The sequence below is a fragment of the Penicillium roqueforti genome (genome assembly GCF_015533775.1).
Source record: "Penicillium roqueforti strain LCP96 04111 chromosome Unknown scaffold_16, whole genome shotgun sequence".
Lineage (NCBI taxonomy): Eukaryota > Fungi > Ascomycota > Eurotiomycetes > Eurotiales > Aspergillaceae > Penicillium > Penicillium roqueforti.
In genome coordinates this window covers 494796-514323 of record NW_024067580.1, presented here as the reverse complement: position 1 = coordinate 514323, position 19528 = coordinate 494796, and the positions used below count along the sequence as shown (strand labels likewise).

Here is a 19528-nt window from a genome sequence, read left to right as displayed (position 1 = left end):
AGGCTGGTTGGTGACTGCACCTTGGCTGGAAAATCGAGGAGCAGTTGGTGGGATGGAGTGATCGACCAGTCCTCCTGCTCTTAGTGGATAGCTGCAGGTGCACAGAGTGTGATGAACTCTGACGCTTGATTGGTGAGAAGCAATTGTGACTGTGATACCGTCTGCATGATGCACGGACGGGCGCATGTTCACCCCCTCATCTAAGGAAAGTCGCAAATTCCAGTCGAGGCCTATTGGAAACGGCTATCGGCATCCCTCGAGTGTGAAAGCGACGGGAAATTATTGGAGTTTTGATATGCCAAGCAACACCCCTCTTGCTAGGGCCGGGGGAAGACAGGACTCCGGATTTTGAAGTAATAGATCCCAGTACAACGTACTTAGGGAAGGACAAACGATAGACGTACAGATGTGAATTTCCTTAATATTGTGCTCAGATAATTATATGAGATAATTGAAATTGCAAATAAACCACCATGATGCAAAACTATTGAACAAAATCAAGGCAAATCGAGTCCGACGGGCGACTACAGAACTTTCGAACAAGACCAATTTGGTCTGGGACACCGACAAACAAATAAAATAAAATACCACCACATATAGACTTCTAGTTGCACGTAGTTGGTTGGGGTCATATCAACCATAGAGCTCATCATAGGACGGCACCATTTCCTGTGGAGGCGCAGACTCGGGTTCCCGATGTTTTGTACGGGGAGGGTATCTTTTCTCCGGGAAGGGAGGTTGCTTTAGGGCGTTGTACGCAACCTGAGGCGTGCAGGGTGGCATAGAGGGAGCAGAGATAGAGGATGCAGCTGTAAAGCTTGTTCGTCTCGAGTTGTTGCCACCAGATACAGACGTTGTAGGCTCTGTGGCACAGCTTTGGAGACTGCAACGGCGCATGCGCGAAGTCACAGAGAGCGGAGGAGACCTGGCTGGGGTATCGAAATCTTCGGGATCGTCGCGTGTTCTGTGTGAGACGTCCCCCGTGCCGTATTCCCGAGGGCTTAATTCAATCCGTGGGCCCGGAGTATCTCGCTCTTCCCTTTCTTCCTCTTCTTCGCATGACTCATCCGTAGTGCATTCGTCATTGTCAATAGAGCTTGAGGGTCGGCGATTTGGCCCACGCCTCAGATCACGAAGGCCGAGTCCTGGACCTGGTGGTGTATTTGTATCTCTATCTCCAACGCGACGCCGTATGTTTTGGTCGAAATATCCAGTCGGAAAGGATGGAGCGTCTCCCACTTGGTGTTCTCGGATACCCGTGCTTCGCGATCGTCTGCTCGAGGCGCTAGAACTCGGCTGGCGTAATGGGCCGGCGGATGGATATTGTTGATTTGCTTCGGGCTGTATATTGGTGCTCGCTATTGCATTCGCGACGAAACCAGAAGATTGATCCCACTGATTCCAGGACCCTTGCGTGGGATAGGTGATAGAAACATCACCCCAGCGAGAGTGGAGCTCTGTGGACACTCTGCGCTTCCTTTTGAACTTCTTCATGAAAGTAGCCATAGCCTTCAACCAATCTTTCATGGGGACTGGAAGGGTGACGCGTTCAAGGTTAAAATTTACCGAAGGGAGGACAAATCACTCCCCAGTACGGTGTTCATTTCAGAACTTATCAAACTCCCCACAGAGAGCATGGGTTCTCTCCCCAGGGCGACAAGTCGAGCACGGCTGAGGAATAAAGAGAGATGGAGAGAAGGTGACTAGAGCAAATAGATTGCCCGTGTGCGTTGAAGTTATATCAAAACAAAACGTCCATGGAGGCGCACTAGCCAACCACTGCATATCCAACGGACCAAGAAGAGCGAAGATCTTCTTGGTGAAGTGCTTGACGGGGATGGCGTTGGTAGCTAACTGACCCAACGAGTGATTAGAGACCCGGGAGAGAACCCGGTGGTCTGGTTGGCCCCCGGAGCAGAATCTGAGAATAGAGGCAATGCGCAAAAACAACAGCGCTTCGAAAAATAATAATAAGAAAAAAGAGCGAACCTGCAGGGCGAACACTTGGCCGACTGGAGGATCTAAGCAGGCGGCCGTAAAGAGAGGCTCCTATAGCTGCAGTGTGCGTAGACAATGCATGTGGGAGGGGTAATTGCGATCCCTGTTCCCCCCCGGCCATTCTCAGCAAAATAGATAGTCAGTTGACAGGTGCGGCGCAGTCAACATGCGTTGACGGATTTGACGCGGGTCGGCCATAGGTTGCATATAGTGTGTCTGTATCAACGCACGCTCGTCGTTCGTCGTCTTGGCATGGCGCTTGTCTAGGGATCTGCACTCACAAGGACAAAGACCATCGATGGATAATCGGAGTTGGGGTTAGATATCTGGAATGGCAGATTTATATCCTGAATCCAGGTGTCTTGGTCCAACAACTGGCGTGATGGACATATTGAAGTGGCTTCTTCTTGACCAGTCATTGCCAATGAGAAATAAAAACACCAGGTGAAGGACAGGGATCAAAAGAGGGGGTAGCCCCCTCTCTCAAAGCGAAAAAGCACTGTTTCACTGTGACGCATTTGAATCCCTGCAACGAAGTGGAGTTGAAGGATTAATATGCATAGTCGAGTAGACAGTACACAAAGTACCTCAAAGATTGCGCAGGTTCTGAGAGAAGAATTAATTAGAGACCAGAATCTCAGGGATGATCGAGGCGTTGGAGCCAGTTGGGATAGATGTAGGCGCCAAGGGCATGTGAAAAGGGGAAAAACTCGGGGTGATCGATATCGGACGGAGATTATAGCACAGACCAGGTGTCTTCTACTCTGTACGGAGAACACTTAGAGCCTCTCACCGGTTAATATATTTGATTTGTAAACACAATTTCCAAGGCCGAATAAATCCAAATAATCAAAAACAGAAAGCGTCATGTCGTGATAGTCGTAAAAACAAGAAAACCAAGCCCAAGCCACTATCACAATCCATAACCTCAACGGAAATTGGTGATCAGCCGCGACAGAACTGGTTTAGGTTGTTTTGGGGCCTGGGCCAACATCATTGGCTCAGATGCACTCCTTTCCCTCCTATCCTTGCGTTCCTGTCTGACGTTCTGCTCCGGTGGAGATGGTATAGCTGGCTGATGCCTCGACCTGGTTGGAACAGCTACGGGCCCAATTGGAGGCCCTTGGTCGGCCATTGAAACTGGCCGGGATGTTGCTAGTCTGGCGTCACTGTAGTGAACTGCACTCAAGCGGGAAGAGGGGCCGGGATGTGGATTGGCATGATTGGTGGGGTTATAGGTATAGGTGTGGGCGTTAATATCGCCCACCATGGATGTTGGCCGAATAGGCTGGTATCGTGACGGATCATATGTTGGCAGTGTGGGGTATGCCGGGGGTTGATCGTATGAAGTGCGAGAGAGCTGCTGTTGGTACGCTTGCACATGCTGGGCCTGGCGACTGTAGTCCGGTGCAAAGGAAGACAAGGGCCGGGGTAGGGAGTGGAGACCTCTGGGTGTGCCTAGTTCGTCCGTTTTATAGGCTGGTGGCGGTTCGAGAGGGGAGAGATCCTCGGATTGTTGGACGTTTCTTCTTCTGGCCCGTTCTTTTCGTGAGAAGAGATATAGTAAGCTTCCAGCCACTGGTTTAGGTTAGTTTGCTTTCGGAGGGTTGCGGCTCGGGCTGCATACTTGCTAGGAAGATGAGGCTGCCAGCTATTGCACCAATGATAATGACGGGGGAGCGAGAATAGTGGTTGTTATCGGAGCGGGGGTCAAGAGAGGAATTGATTGACATAGCCCAGTATGCAAAGGATACTTCAACGGGGGTGTGTTTGCCACGAAAACATCCAGGGTATAGATATCCAAAGTAAGCAAAGAACTGAAGTCAAGCAGCTTTGACCACCACGATATTGTATTCAGACCAGTAAGCCTTTGGAGTTGAGCCTCAATTGATGCTAGAACAATCCATACTTTGAAACTGCGAGGATATAGATATTTAATACCCTGAAACGCATCAACGAAGCTTAGTCTGTCCCTGACACACGGTCCCTGTTTCAAAGATATTTTGAGCGATTCGCGGGGAAAATAAAGATAGTATCAATTAGCTATAGATAGAATCAAAACTTTGACAAAATTAGCCGGCATTAGTTCCATTATCCTGCATAATCGGCCTAATCCGTCGGGCTAGGCCTTTGTAAATGCGCCCTAATTTCTAAATTTAACCTGCTGCAGCACAAATCAGGTCGATACATGTGCCATCACCGGGTTCCAGTTGAGGCCGATGCCGACAATGCTGTTGTACGTTGACTGGTTCGTCCAAAGCGCCTCGCGATCAGCAAATGAACCTCCGTGCAATTCAATATTAGATACTAGTGTACAGAGTACATAGATCAAGTATTCAGAAAAAGGAATCATCGCTTATTGGCTCGGGATTATGAAAGGTGTTGATTAGTGTGAGTGGCTGGCCCTTTTGATTTGATGAGTCTCCTACCGGATTTGGAAACCCTCACAGTTAGGGCTTCGGCGCCTGCATACAATCTGAGACAACGCAAGCCTTACTTCAATCTTCCAAGCCCCGATTGGCAAAATGCAAGTGTTCACTTTTTTAAATATCACACAGTTTATACCTTTTCCTGCTGCCACACCCCTCCTCTCCCTCTATCGCCGAAAATCCCCGGAGCCTCTTTACTCCGCATACGCCCGGAAAACAGCCATGCCCTTGTCGGTCACAAAGTCCAGCGCAACACCCTGCCCCACAAAGAAAACATATCCCTCCTTCAACTCAGCGGTTTTATTCTCGGGGAATTTCATCTGACCACAACCCTTCGTAACAATCATTAGACTCGGCCCCAGAATAGCCTTGTGCGTCTCGCTTTCCCCAGCGCCGAGAGTAGTACACAGCACCGAGAATTCGCTGATGGGCGGTGCATAGACATCCGTCTTACCATTCAAGCCCTTGTCGCTCTTTTTACGCGGCAACAGCGAATCCTCTGAACTATGCGGTACAAAGCTGAGAGCCTGCCCGAACAACTCGACGCTGTCGCGTTCTGCGGCCGGGCAGAAACCCGTGTTGATGACGTTATCCGACCGCGCCATGCACTCCACAATATCACCCTCGAGGTAGGCGTGGATGCTGTCTTGCGGGACGAAGACGGAATCTCCCGGTCCTAGGGTCATGTAGTTCATCAGCAGGGCGGCGACCAGATTTCCGTTGTCGCCTTCGCCGTATTGCTTTGCCAGACGACCAAGGAGGCTGGGGATGTAGGTGTGTGCGCCGAACTGGGATTCCGGGATGGCTTGTAGATCTTTCATTGTCTGTGCGATTTCTTTGGCTGGTGCGCTGAGTAAAGCCTTGCATACTTGGCGTAGGTCCTCGTCGTTGAATTGTCCGGATTTGGGCATGTACTTTGCCAGGTGGTTCAACTCGAACAGCGATTGAATGTCTTTCAGGGGTTTCCAGCCGGCGAAGAGCTCGAATTTTGAGAGTGCGATTGCAATCTCCGGCTTGTGCATTGGATCGCCATACTTCTTAGGATCTTCTTTGTGCAATTGTGTAGCGAGTTTCTGGTCTGGATGGATTTGTAAGGGTAGCGCTTTGCTGAAAGATAGAATCTAGATCCAAGTTAGTTATCTACATGGCCACACACTATAATTCTTGTATTTTGCGCTTGCCTTTGGCAGAAATGGAATCTCGGCACCCCATCGGTCGTGGACGGACTTGCCCACTAGCTCAGGGTGCTTCTTCAGATAGTCCCCAAGGTGTTCGCCCGTGGAAAGTAAGTGGGATGGGTTTGAAGGATACGTGCCCATCCACATCTGCTCGAAGGTCAACATGACTGTGCTTGGTTCAATAATTCCGAAAAGCTTACTTCTGAATAGTGCTTGGAGTCGTCAATTGGTCCATTTTTGGGGGTTTTCGACCATAGCTGAGCTACCATCGACTCTTTTCCTTTCTTCCCCCAGTCATCGTTCTATTAAACCGGGTTAGATCAGAATCGAGAATAGATATGTTAGCAAAATATACTTGCCTTGACACCACACCGAAGTTGGACTACTGCGTCTGCCATTTTGATCAAGATGGTATTGAGATAGTGAGTTCTCTATTGTTGGTGTTTAATGTATTCGACAATTAAAGTGTTTTGGATCGCTCCTTCGTGGCATTTTCTATTGGCCGGGGCAACTACGTTGATATGGCGTCATGATGAGATATTCAAAGACATCGCCACAGAGGTTCAAATATCTGGCAGCTGCCCTGATTAGAATGTGAATTTCAAGATAAAGTGGGAGCAAGAATCCGCCAATTGGAATGCTATCAAGAAGTACTTGAGTTGCACGTCACAAGAGCGCTGAAATTGAGATTGAGCCGTAATCCAAGGTTGAATACATCACAAATGAAGTAATATCCACTTTTCAATAATTTCCACCAAAGCTACTGTTATTTAAATGCAAATATAACGAAAAAGAAGATGAATGGTTTCATTTCGCGAAGATTGAAAGGCCAGTAAACTGTAACGACTAAAACACCCAGTGTAGTGATGGTCAATGAACACCAAACGCAAGCGAAATCCGCATAGACCTATTACTCATAGAGATTATCGGGATCAGGTACCATAGCTAACGTCATAGGCTTCGAGATTGAAGAAGCTCTCCTGCTATCAGCCGCAAAAGAAGGTGACATCCGTGGTCTAGACGGCAGTCCATAGTTCCGCTGCGAACTAGGACTATCCGAATTATCACCAATGTTAGAATACAGACTGCGACGGTCGTCCTCGTGGTAGTTGCTCACTCGGACGGCCGGAGTGTATTGATCACGATCGCGACCGCTGTATCGGTGATCAATCAAATCGGATGACGAGCCGCGCCGCGAGTGGGCGTTGCGTGTAGCCTCAATGCCTGGGCTTTGAATATACCGTCCGTTGGTCGGAATATACTTGAAGCGATTGCTGGGCTGAGTGGTCTTTTCGACCACTTCGGAGTTGTAGTCTTGTTGAATGGGTCGATATGCAAACTCATTTCGTTTTTCCTCGGAGTGTTGGGCGTCTCTTTCCATTTGTGATTTGCCCCGTAGTTGTCTAGGACGCGAAGCGAGGCGTACAGAGAGCCGGCCCGGTCGCAGGCCTCCTAAGGATAGTGAACTCCGTCGCGAAGCTGTTGAAGCTGCACTGCAGACGCTTCTGGCATCATCTTCTGGATCGTCCTCTTTCACTGGGCGGGAATTCCGGTCTTGCAGAGAGCAGTCGGGCACGTAGCCTGGTCCGTATGCTGATTTCTCTTTGACGGGTCGATGGGGATTTTCGTATTGATTCCATGAGCCATCTGTGGGTACAGAGATAGACACGTCCCCCCAACGAGCATGGAGAGGTTTTGAAGAGTCCGACTTGCGGAAGAGAGAAAGAGGTCCGTTAACGATTCCTGCCATGATCTCTGTGAGAGATTTGTGTGGTATCGACTCGCACTGCTCTGGTATCGCCCCCCAGCAGAAGCAAAAGATGACATTCGTCTAACGGGGGGAGGAGAGTAATAATAGAGGGGAAATATAGGACAGGGTTGATATTAATGCGTTATAACAAGAACCAACAAGCAACCGGTGACAAGGACCAGCTGACAAATTTGCAAGTCGGCAGAGCAGTGAGACTTCTGTGGCTTTCAATGCAAGTATCCTTCTGCGATAATACAGAAACAAACAAGTGGGAAAGGCCGTGGATTGGCTGGTAGCCAGGTGACGACGAACAAGGGTCTTGAGGGGCAATGGAGGGGTCTCCAAAGAATCCCTGCAAAGACGCAAGCTGAAAATAAAAGCAAAGCAAAGCAAATGGAGTCCACCAGGGACTTTGATCGAGCCAGTCTAACACTGAGAGCGAGAGGACTTCATTTCAGCGGAAGGCGTCGGGATATAAAGCTTAGTCTCAGAACGGGGCTACTCTAAGAGATGTAAAAAGGGCCTTGTGCCAGCTGTTGAATATCTCATTCATTGTAGCTGTTCACACCACCGACCAATAGGGCTTGCCCGTTAGCGCTGAGAGCTGACAGAGATCTGCAGTCTGCGCTTGACAGGGATGTCAGTTCAAATGTTCCTTAATTAGTTTGCATATCGGCCACTTTCGGTCTTAAAATAGATGTCAATTAGCTTTAATGTATATTCCTTGCTTGCATAAAGTACGATATGCATGCAGGGTGAATGTAACCCAGCTAATTAATTAAGGATATTTATAGACATTCGCATTAATATGAAACTTTCCACTTCTCCGGAAACCTATCCTACTCTAGGGCTAGAATTTGAGATTGTGTACAAGCATTTTATTGAGCCCCAGGAAAGATAAGAAAAAATAAACGTATAGAAATCCTCCACCTTGTTCACCTAGAACTTAGATTTGACCACCTCCGTCAAAACGGTAACTGGACTAGAATAGAAAGTCGGCAACAATATTTTTCTCCTACAGGTCCTCCTGATCCTTTGGGGAGTTCGATATCTTTCAATAGACGGCTAATCTTCCTGTATGCTCTTTAGTACGGTTTATGGTGCTGTGACAATCCCCTCGGGCATTAAAGAATTAGTTTGATTTCAACTTTGATCCCGGGTTCCTATCTACACTTCATATCTCTTTCTTTTTGTTCGCTATTCGGTCTTATGTAGTCGACTGTTAATTAAGATACAATTTGAGGATAGTACAAGGTTATCCGACATGTCAATTTAGGCTGGGGCTCAGGGTAGCTGCATGGGCATAGTTGAATATGCGTACTCTGATGGCAAGGAGATCGCGCTCTAAAGTGGTCGAGGTAATATAGAGAAATGTGTATTTTATATAGTGATTCAACGCATTCAAACCTGAATAGAAAAAATATTGCTTCGTAGAAACAGGGGAAGTGATCATGCGTTTCTCGTAAGTGGTGGACGACAAGATCACAGGAGAATACTCAATCCTCCATACGCCATTATTGTCCACGACTTGTCGCAAGAACATCGTCTCTTCATATGTGCTTAGAAAGCCATACATACAGCCCAGATGCTTCATATACATGATAGGCTGGGCCAATATCTCTCTCAAAAGCCTCGCATTGGCAATCCTTCGTGTCATCTTCATCTGATGCTCGCCAATCCACAGTACCTTGAGCTCCCCCACGACCTTTAAGGTGTGATTGTTGTCCTTCAGTATCAAGTCAGGTGTGCCGGGGTATGTAGACTGGATACATTTAAAATCTGCGAAACGGAGGTTGATGTTTGCTGTGATGGTCGATTGTAACTCGAAGATTGTATTAAGTACGTCCCCAAAGAAATTTTGGAATCGGCCTTGAACACCGTGTTCATCGCCAACCTCAAAATTTCTATACGCATACAGATCTCGGGCTTGAATCATGTAATGCTGGGTACGGTTCTCATGGCAGGATAGTGAGGTGTAGAATCATAGGATCAGGAGTTAGAGTAAGTGTGAAGCTTTCAGATAAGTAAGTTGATAAGTGAAGGGTGAATAATAGAAATGAAGACAAGAGTTACTTTTAAAAGCAAAATGAGCAGGCTAGATTTAGCTAGCTGCCGGCAGCCTGACCTTTCGGGCATCTACGATCGTAATGCTAGACAATGGGATTAAATGGGCTCAGAATACATGTGTATATTGCTTCATTCCACTGTGTCTCGCGACATTGGAGGGATCTGGGTCTACTATAGGGTTTCTATGTGTGTCACCATCCCTTGTATCACGATATCACTCGACTACGGCGCTACTAGATTACGTAGATCTGACCATAGATTGTCAGATTGATAGGACAGTGAGGTGAGAGTAGGAAATCCTTTCATTCATCTGCCCGTCCAGGCTTCTTCTCAACACCACAGTTGTGGCCAATGCGACCGGGTATCTCAGTCCTCGTCTCAGTCCTCGGCTTCCTCCCCATTAGTCTCCCCCTTCGGCGACATCGGCCTCATTGGCAGGAGTGACCATGGCAGCTCCCTTCTTGCGTCGTGGAGTACCTTTGGGGCCCTTCTTCTTGAAGCCGTATTTCTGTTGCAAGCGAATAAATCGCATGCGACATGCTGCCTTGTTGATGCCAAGGATATTGGCTGCGGCCTGGTGATTGACCTGTGGTGAACTTTGATTAGTATACTATATAGTCTAGCAGTTAGGTATTAAGTGAGAGATAACTGACCTTCACGGTATCGAGAAGGGTTAAGAGGAACTCCTCGTCACTGGCCTTGGGGGCCTCTACCTCGGTCTCAGCCTTGGCCGGGGGCTTGACATTGAGCTTGATTCTGAGCTTGGCCTTGGGTGAAGCAGGCTCATTGGCTTCGCTCGTGGTATCGGTTACTGGAGCCATGATCAAGTTTGTTTGTTGATAGATAGATGTGATGGAAGTGATGGATAGTTGGATCAAAGTCCTGAGTGTGGATGATAAGTCCGGAAGGTTATGTGTTGAAGAGAAGAAGAAAAGCAGACAGTAACAAGCAATTGGAGGGCTTTTATATCTTTGGGTTTCAAACAAACGGGGAATCAATACAACCGGTACTCAGTCATGAATTCTGGTTCCAATACGATAGACTACCCGATACAGTACATGTTAGATCCCTGTAAGCAATGGTGTTGTTTTAGTATCTTTATCTAGAATACACAAGCAAGAGCACTCGGTTTGGAACCTATAGCAACCCAGGCTGCTCGAGACACCTACCTCTGTTGAGACTTGACTAGGGCCGAGCTGACATTCCCAATGATCCTGTTGAGATATCGCAGGTCACAGGTGCCTTTCCTGTAGACAGAATGAACTGACTATCATTACTTTCACTTTGTAGGTACATTTCCGCTAGCCCTATACTGTAATCTTTACGTCCTCGGATGTGAAATAATGAATGCAGCATAGAATCGGCCTCTAGGAAGCGAAGAGAATGGACATGGCCGCAGATACTCTTTGCTTAAGATTATTGAGACATCTACAAGGGGTCACAGTTTCCTAAATGGATATGTGTCAGTCACTTAAGGCTCTCGCCATCCCCACGTGTGCTTTACAGATGGATACAAATCTCTTCTCTGCTTTTCCTTGGGCCCAAGGAAAAGCCAAAAGATACATAAGACTGACAGATAGAAGGCAGAGAGATTGAGAAAAAGGAAATACGTAAACAAACAATCTTCAAGACCGGAAACGAACAGCAGCCCAACCTACGTCAAACAAAACATTCAAAATGAGACAATTCCCTCAACCACATGGCAATGATACATATCTACTATATTTCTACTTGCCTCTCGTCTCACAGAAGTACAGGCCTAGTATAAAGCATTTCAAGCTTCAGTAGAGAAAGGTGGGATATATAGGCTAGCGAGCTTGAAGTATCTATAGATACCTTGCCTAAACTGTCTCTGATACCGGGTTGAGGAGCTATACGACTGTGCGTAACAGATTCTGTTATCTTTTACCAACTCTATGGAGTAAAATATATAATGACTATAAGTCAACTTTGGCGGCTGGAATATCTGCACAAGCGTGTTTTTTGATAGGGAATGAGCTCTGTGATTGAATCATCTGGCCACTTAATAAGTACTTTGTCACATCAAAAGACTAACCACTATATAGTTTTGATTTGACACTGATACATCATGATACCTAGGTAGCGCAAACGAGTGTGTATTGATAGAGAAGTGACAATATCTTCAAATCCAAAAAGTGACAAAAAAGCCTGCGTACAATTCATAAACAATAAATCGTCTCGCAGACCCGAATCCAACGAAAGAAAAAGCATCCCAACCAATCTTTCCCATGATATAACCAATATTCCCTATAATGTATACAGTACTGGGCAATTGAGTCAACTACTCCCAATACATCAGACCCTCACATCCACTGTACAACAAACACGAGGCGCGAAAGCTGTCTTGCGTGTGACATCAAACATCAATTCATATCAGAGGTCCAAGACTAGGTTCAGTGTAGCAATAGATGGCGAGAAGCCACTTGGTCGCTCAGCTACTCAGTGTTTACTGAGGGGAGCCGGTGGGAGCGGGAAAGTCAGTGGGGAAGCCACTGGGAATGCCGCTTGGGAAGCCCGAGGGAAGAGTGCCAGTGGAAGTCAGGAAGCTGCTGGGAGCAGGTCCGTTGTGGGGAGGCCCTTGTTGGCCGGGTCCCGAGTGTAACTGGCGCTTGTCGAAGGGGAGACCGGTGGGTGCAGGGAAGTCAGTGGGGAAACCACTCGAGAAGCCCGAGGGAGGAGGACCAGTCGGAGTTGGGGAGCCGCTAGGAGCAGGTCCGTCGGGGGGAGGACCTTGATGACCGGGTCCAGAATGGAACTGGCGCTTGTCAAAGGGCAGGCCAGAGGGAATGCCGGTAGGAGTGCCGGTGGCAGTTTCGCTGGGGATGGGCGCATCACTGGGGGCGCCAGCGAAAGGCGGGGCACCCTGGGGCAGGGTGCCGAAAGGAGAAGGACCCTGGGGAAGGGCGAGGGCGCAGCCCATCATGCCCATAGCAGCGATGCTGATGTACTTCATTGTGATTGGTATAGATTAATTGGAAGATATATCAAAGTAAAGAATGGAGAAACTTGAATCAGAAATCAGATATATGGGTGGTGTATCAAGGACAGATTTTATAGTTCGGAGAAAAAACCATGGAGGGTCTGGGACGGGTTTATAAGTCTGCCGATTTACCAAGCTTGTTGCAAGGCCGAAATGGATTCCGTGATCGCGCCATGACTTCAGTGTTGTTGCTTTCTCAGAGGCTGGACAGGCCGGAAGGTGGACTGGCCGGACGATGATACCTTAAAGCGGTACGGAGTAGAAGTGGGCTTGTCGATCTTAACTTGGGGGACGCTAGGGTTGTCAGGGACCAGGTAGACAGCACCCGTGGATGGGCAGAGCTCTACACATGGCCTGGGCCTGAGGTATTTTCGCTGGATCGTTTGCTGGTCAGCCAACGCGTAAGAGAAGGTAAAAAGTTGTCATAGGCATTCGACAAGGAAAGTATCGACGGTACAGTTGGGCTACAGACGCCACAGCCAGGTACCAAACATTAGTGCGACGATCATGTTCCGCGTGCAGAATAACGTAAAAGCAAATCGATGATTGTCAGGATGGTCTGACCGTATCAATCGCTTCCCTCACATCCGTTGTACATAACAGGTTCGCAACGTGGTACGGCCGAGGGCTCTAACTCGACTTCAGGACGCCTGGTGCAAGATACCCCTTTTTTGAGGTCGTATCACATCATGTCAGAGATGATGTCCTCATCCTTCTATTTTCCGACGTCATTAGACTTTATCCGTAACAGAATGGCTGGTCACTCGTTTCATGTGCATAGACTTCGCCAGACTTTGCTTAGCAGGATGCGCTGGTTGTCCACGGACAAGGGTGGACTCAAGGTGGCTAGAAAACATGAACAGAGTCACCGATTGATAAATAGGGACCAATGGTTAACGACTGATCGGCAGGGTGGAACACCTTTGTTCCAATATTTCTGAGTTGAGAACATTTAGGCTAATTTTGGATCCGCAGGAGAGGCGCTCAAAACAACTCAAGAAGTCTCCCTAAGGTTGAGCTAGGATATACTCCACCGGAATATAGAAAGCATCGCCTCTTTCTGCAAAAGATCGAGAACCATACGGAGTAGAGAACCATAGGTCGTGATCCTCGAGGTGGCCTGGAACATTAGTTGATGGCCGAGTCGTCGTCAGCCCTGGGGAAAGGGTCCACAGTGGAACCCCGTGATTGATATAGACTGGACGTTGGTAGTGGACACTTCCACTTTTCCCTTGAACACTTGCAACATCTTGCAACATGAGGATTACGGAAAAATATGGACCTGTTTTGTGTTTCGTTTCAATCTATCGGCATATCGACGTATATTGCACATCCATGGAGTGCATGAACATGTGAAACGCGTGTCTACATGACCCATCACCCAAATTGCGAATTTGCCGATTGTTTCCTGATATTGATTTGCTTCCGACCTCCACTAGCTTCTTTCTAATTGGCTTTTCAAGGACGCCAAGCATTCCTTTGTGGCTACAGCATTAAGCTCACTCAGCGGCATGTTCCCGGGACTTTGTGCTGGGAAATAGCTTAGCTTCAGGGCCATTAGCGCCGACGGTGGAGAAGGGTATCACGATCAACCCTTGAATGGAGAATAATATATCTTTATTAACTTAAAATTAGCTACGAATAGCCCCTTAAAGGTTTCGACTGTTTCATCTGAGGATTCAACGCCCCATAGTGTGTATACGTGAAAATTGTCCCCGCTAAAAACAAAAAACCGCTGCATGCATGTCATATGTTGTAGATAGCAAACAGAAAGGAAACAGACAAATCCGGCAGATTCGATATGCAAAGGGGATAACCAAGAGGTGGTATAGTACGATAATATCGGGTTGCATAGACTAACACCCCTTTCTATAGATGCCACCAACCCGGAGACAACGATAGACAAAGAGAGGGAATATGACCGAAAAGAGATGTAGTGGATGCTTAGCGGTAGGTGTACGGAATTATAACAATCGGCAAGAATCAAAAAGCCTTCTTGTCCGAGTGTCCTAGATCGTACACGAAATTCGGGGAATTTGAGGGGCGAGCTTGTACTTCGTACGTGTCAAGAATCCGGAGTATGCGGCCTGTGACTCCCGAAAAAGGAAAGGATCAAGTAAGCTGCACAATTGCTTGTATATTATTCAATTCTGCCGCTTGCGCGTGAGGGGCTCAGGCGAGCTCGGAAGGAGTGTTGGCGTTGGAGTCATACTGAGCAGATGGCGGGATGAAGGTGGTATGGTCACGGAGAAATCGCGAGCCGACGGCGTATAAACCTGCTTTGGGGAACTGCGACGAGCCGTGGAGGAGAAATTATAGGCCGGGTTAGAGGATAATGATGATCGTCGGGACCGGACAGGGCTGCGGGGCCCGTGACTCGGAGCTACTCTGCCAAACGAAGATGACTCTGAGAACGTTCGGTGGCCTGCGAGTTTGGGACGAAGCATGTATGATCGTTCGAGCTCGTCATCGCTGCTTGACCCAATATCGAACATCCCTCCATTGCTGAAGAATACTGAGGATGTACGGCGGTGGGTCCTTGTTTGGGTTGGCATGAAGATTGACTCGCTTGATTGCGAGAGAGGCGGGTTCTCTAACGAAACAGTGCTTCGTTCCTTTCTCAGTTCGTGATCTGGCCGACGTAGTTCCTGCCCACCCGACTGCCTCTTTTCAAATTCGGGGCTGTGGGACCCTCTTCGCCTGTCCCGATAACGTCCCCTTCCGTTGCTGTCTGCCGAGTCAATCGAGTGACGACTACGGTGCGGCATACGTAGATCAACCTGACTTGGACTGAAGGCCACCCGGGCCCGCATATTTTGAATTGCATTATCGAGTGCCAGCTCAATGGCGCAGTGGTTTCGGATACGGCTTAGTCTCGGCCATGTCGCCCGCTCGCCACTCAGGCATGACGAAAGCATGAACTCCGTTGTGGGATTCTCCAGGAGCCTTGGGAGGTTAGAGGAAAGGAGTTCTGGGTATATGTTGATGTCTCCATGATATTTCTGGTTCACAATAGAGGCAAACTTGGTCATTGATGTTGGAAAGACTCCAAGTTCTGAGAGGACGTTCATCCGATGCAGAACCTCGTCTTTGGCAAGGTGCGCCATCATGTTCATCCATCGAGGAATGAACGAAGGGCCGTCGTTTGTCGCATCCTGTGGGCCTGTTTCCTTTGGAAGAAATGGAACCACATGGGGGTTCACTTGGGAGACTATAAAGTGATTCACGTTAAACATCTCCGATAAGCGTGTCATGGGTAAATCTCCATCGACCGAGCCATCAATATACTGCTTGTGAAGATCATTCCAGGGGACCGGTTCCCCTGTCAACGGATCTTTAGCCATCAACGTGAATGGCCTAAAGACAAAAGGAACAGAGCATGATACCGCGCTTGAAAGACGTTAGAAATGGGTTGATGATGTGAAAAAGGAGGAACTTACACAGCAGACCAGATCAACACATTGGGAGCAGAAATATAGTTCAACAGCCGTGGAAGCTCATACATGCCGGCACTTGACACACAGATATTTAGGATTCTGCGGGTGCGGTTATATGCTTCCTGAAAAGTCATATCCCCCAGCCAGTTTCTGATAGTCTTCGCCAAGTGAGATATGTCAAAAAATGATCCAAACTTCAAAAAACGAGTCATCTTCTGCAAGATATTTTCCTCTTGGCCCTTTTCATTGAAAACGTCGAAATCCCCATGTACATAGGTATCCAAAAGCGCCGGAAGCTCTTCGTCTGTGCGCGTGCAAAATACCGCGCACACAATGCTACCAGCCGAGGCACCTGAGATAATTCGCGGAATCATTTTTGCTTCATAGAGGGCCTTGAGAACCCCGATATGGGTCATGCCAAAAGTGGCACCACCGGAGAAAAGGAGAGCACTGCGACCAAATGCCTGTCGAGCTGCCAGGAGCTGGTCCAGGATATACTTCAGCTCCAACCCATCACAGCGATCATGCACCGAGAGATCCACCAGCGTAGCGATAGTATCCAAAGCCGTGGTGATATACCTATCGATCAAGTCCTTTGTACCAATATGCGAATGGCGATAGAGAGAGGCATTGCTCATATGCGCCAGGTCCCGACTCAGCGCAGTACGCACCAAGAACAACATCCGGCTTACATCACAGCTGATGCGAGCCTCTTCCAACTGTCGCAAACGATCCTGTACCAAACGAGGATCATATTCGGTGCACTCGAGTGTCTGCTTCCAAGCGTTGTTATCCTCTAGTTCGTCCAGTTCACTGGCGCAACTTCGCCATTCTTCGTACGACACAGCCTGCAGCCCAAGGGTTAGAAAGGGGTCACCCTGCAGATGCGATCGCTCGGCCCAGGTACACCGCATGTACATACATTCTTTATTTTCAGATACAGGACTTGCTTGCGGTCCTCGATGTCCGCCCTTTGTTTCCGTTGTTCCTTCGAGAGACCATCACGGTAGGTGTGCAGAGTATCACCGGCCCAATTCCACGAATCCTTCACGAGCGACGATACGGTTGGGATGGAGATCGTTTTGCAGAGCGGTCGCGGAGGTAAGGGTTGGGGTAAAGAGTATTCTTGGGAGTGTTTGCGCCCATGATGGCACTGAACTAATGTGGGGTCGCCCAACACCGACATGGTAGGCCTGTGCATTAGAGAAGCAAGCCATTCAGCCGGGGTGTGAAATGCGGAGATCTGTTAGCTCCGGAATGAAAGTATTATAATAAAAACGAAACCAGTAAACGAGTTATAAAAGTAGAGATTCCCCGGATTCAAGTCAAGTTTGGCGGTGACCTAACAAACGTCACGAGGGCCAATGGTAGCCATTTTCTTCGGGCCCTTTGAGCCACTTGGTTCCTTTTATGACGATTTCACTATCACATGCCATACACTATTTTACTACTCTAGGAAAAGATGTGCGATATACAATATTTCTTCTATAACCGATAGTATCAGAAGACATGATCTCACCCCACGATCAACCTCATCTCGGACAGTGGGGAAGCATTGCTGCATGGTCATCACCTTTCCCTTTGCGTTTTAGTGCTTATTCCTTGCCGCTTTTGCTCCCCTGAGTAAAATTGAGCACGCCCTGAGTCTTACATAATCAGGTAAACACCCAGATCACCTGATAATTACGTAAGTTGAATACAGGTCAGGTGCTCATCTGGGCACCTGACCTCGTGAATCTTGCCCAAAGCGTGGACACTATTGATGACATTTGTGCGATGGATTGATTTAGTTAGCTGGAATGCATGAAGTTTGACAGGCCCGACTGATAGTTGAAATTGCCATGCCCGAATCATTTGATTTCCATCTGGCTAACTATCCGTGACATGAACAGCATCCTTTTCTGATCCGGGTTGGCCTTATAGAACTCGTTCGTTTTCCTGAATTATTGCATTCTACCAAAGCTCTTCACTGCCACCTCATTTTAAAACACACTTTCTCTTCATTGAGACGTATGGTACGGTACTACTGAGTGCCTACACCGTATGCGACTCTAGGTGGATTCCTACAAGCACATCCCGAAGTCCGAACAGATGCACAACCTGGCCAAACGCAACCAAAATATGGAATATCTGATGGCTAGCACCCTATATTTCTCATTAGTCCCAAACCATCCTCTTTCCGTTATGAACATGAATCAGACTCACGATAATATCAAATTGCGCCGGCCAATACCGCTCTGGAAACCGGAAGAGATACGCCACTGTGCCAATTGCGTATGAAGAACAGGTTACTATGAGAGTCTCCCAAGGGATGCGGATGAAATCGCGAGGGGAACCGCTCGAGATGACGTGGAAGATAGGGGCTAGGCCGCTAGCCGCAAGAAGGGTGAATACAGTTGCTCTGTGTGAGGAAAGAACAGGTGTTATTGAACTGAAATGCTGCAATAACACATGAGAAGATATTATGCTAGAGCTTACCTCCATGGACCAGCACGTGTACCATCCATACCGACATCAAGTGTGATACAGAAGACCATAGCTGCGCAGAGAACAGTGAAGAAAATGTAGACGCATTGGAGCCTCGGTTCTCCGTGCAGGGCGAAATAAGCGACTGAGATACATGTAGTTGAGATGGTGAGCACAATTCCGAAGTAATCTAGTTTGAGGAAGGCATGAGCGACTTCAGGCGAATGAGCGTTGGTTGCGTGGAAGGTAGCCTAGAATTGTGAGGATCAGTTAAGTACTTCTGGATTTTGTAAAAAGGATTGATTAACGGAGAGACTGACGGAGAATATGAGACACCCTGCAGTGCCGGCAACATACGTCTGAATAGCAAGTATGTCTGATAATGGCACTTTGAGTCCCAGTTGGGCGATCCAATAGTCGGTGGCGAGAAGAACGGCGAGGAAATAAATTCCTGCAAGGACGTGTGACCAGGTGTTGATTGATTCATTATGTAGATAGAATAGGGACCAGAAACACCGCTTGAAACTATTCAGCTGGGTTCGGTATCCTCGTTGGATAAACGGGTCCCATTGCATCCATTTAGGAACGTCGGATGCATGGAAGACATGTTGCTTTTGAGGAAAGCCAGTCTTGTCCGACTGAAGTTTTTCCACCACCTCTGGGCGCAACCCGGTTAACAGACTGGTCATTGCTAGACGGAGAGAAGACATGATGATAATGAGCTGGGACTTTTGAACTTTGAACTCGAGGAAGGATGTGCACGGTGACACCCACAGAGCAAGGTCAATCACTGCGTATAAGTAAGCTATATGAGAAATCTTATCAGTTTCGTCGGCGCAAGAGTTATTCCAAGGTGAGCAAGAATGCCTTCAATCCACTATATTCCGTCATTATATCCAAAGCAACTCCCGAAATCCACCTAGAAACCTGTATAGAGTTACTCATGCATCATGACCAAGGCTTTTAGTAAAAAGCAAGGGGAGAAATGAAGATAAGAAAAAAAGTCAAACAAACGGATTCAACATATGTACGTCGGTGATGCAACCTAAACGGGGAATTGAAAGTGCATGCATGGCCAATATGGAATTGAGATCTATATCGGCATGGCGGCGGCCCTTCCCGGTATTTGAGAACTGGATCTGTGAGATTGCTTACTGGTATTTACTAAAGAGGTATGATACATTACATACCGGACGGTAACA

General features: G+C 47.9%; 7 protein-coding genes across 7 annotated transcripts; all 7 read right to left on the bottom strand.

Moving 5' to 3' along the window:
* Nucleotides 1-633: 633 nt before the first annotated feature.
* Nucleotides 634-1527, bottom strand: LCP9604111_6319 (uncharacterized protein; the record flags this gene model as incomplete). The annotated part of the gene is made up of 1 exon (XM_039074227.1): nt 634-1527. The coding sequence occupies one exon, from the start codon at nt 1525-1527 to the stop codon at nt 634-636; it is 894 nt and encodes a 297-aa protein (XP_038927845.1).
* Nucleotides 1528-2926: 1399 nt separating this feature from the next.
* Nucleotides 2927-3731, bottom strand: LCP9604111_6318 (uncharacterized protein; the record flags this gene model as incomplete). Its single annotated transcript, XM_039074226.1, has 2 exons — nt 2927-3576; nt 3626-3731. The coding sequence occupies 2 exons, from the start codon at nt 3729-3731 to the stop codon at nt 2927-2929; spliced, it is 756 nt and encodes a 251-aa protein (XP_038927844.1).
* An 890-nt stretch (nt 3732-4621) lies between these two features.
* Nucleotides 4622-6003, bottom strand: LCP9604111_6317 (uncharacterized protein; the record flags this gene model as incomplete). The annotated part of the gene is made up of 4 exons (XM_039074225.1): nt 4622-5548; nt 5609-5752; nt 5806-5907; nt 5965-6003. The coding sequence occupies 4 exons, from the start codon at nt 6001-6003 to the stop codon at nt 4622-4624; spliced, it is 1212 nt and encodes a 403-aa protein (XP_038927843.1).
* A 512-nt stretch (nt 6004-6515) lies between these two features.
* On the bottom strand, nt 6516-7355 carry LCP9604111_6316 (uncharacterized protein; the record flags this gene model as incomplete). The annotated part of the gene is made up of 1 exon (XM_039074224.1): nt 6516-7355. The coding sequence occupies one exon, from the start codon at nt 7353-7355 to the stop codon at nt 6516-6518; it is 840 nt and encodes a 279-aa protein (XP_038927842.1).
* Nucleotides 7356-9822: 2467 nt separating this feature from the next.
* On the bottom strand, nt 9823-10243 carry LCP9604111_6315 (uncharacterized protein; the record flags this gene model as incomplete). Its single annotated transcript, XM_039074223.1, has 2 exons — nt 9823-10008; nt 10076-10243. The coding sequence occupies 2 exons, from the start codon at nt 10241-10243 to the stop codon at nt 9823-9825; spliced, it is 354 nt and encodes a 117-aa protein (XP_038927841.1).
* Nucleotides 10244-11889: 1646 nt separating this feature from the next.
* On the bottom strand, nt 11890-12396 carry LCP9604111_6314 (uncharacterized protein; the record flags this gene model as incomplete). Its single annotated transcript, XM_039074222.1, has 1 exon — nt 11890-12396. The coding sequence occupies one exon, from the start codon at nt 12394-12396 to the stop codon at nt 11890-11892; it is 507 nt and encodes a 168-aa protein (XP_038927840.1).
* Nucleotides 12397-14567: 2171 nt separating this feature from the next.
* On the bottom strand, nt 14568-19036 carry LCP9604111_6313 (uncharacterized protein; the record flags this gene model as incomplete). Its single annotated transcript, XM_039074221.1, has 6 exons — nt 14568-15813; nt 15864-16708; nt 16783-17103; nt 18066-18261; nt 18339-18577; nt 18647-19036. The coding sequence occupies 6 exons, from the start codon at nt 19034-19036 to the stop codon at nt 14568-14570; spliced, it is 3237 nt and encodes a 1078-aa protein (XP_038927839.1).
* Between the last annotated feature and the right edge of the window lie 492 nt (nt 19037-19528).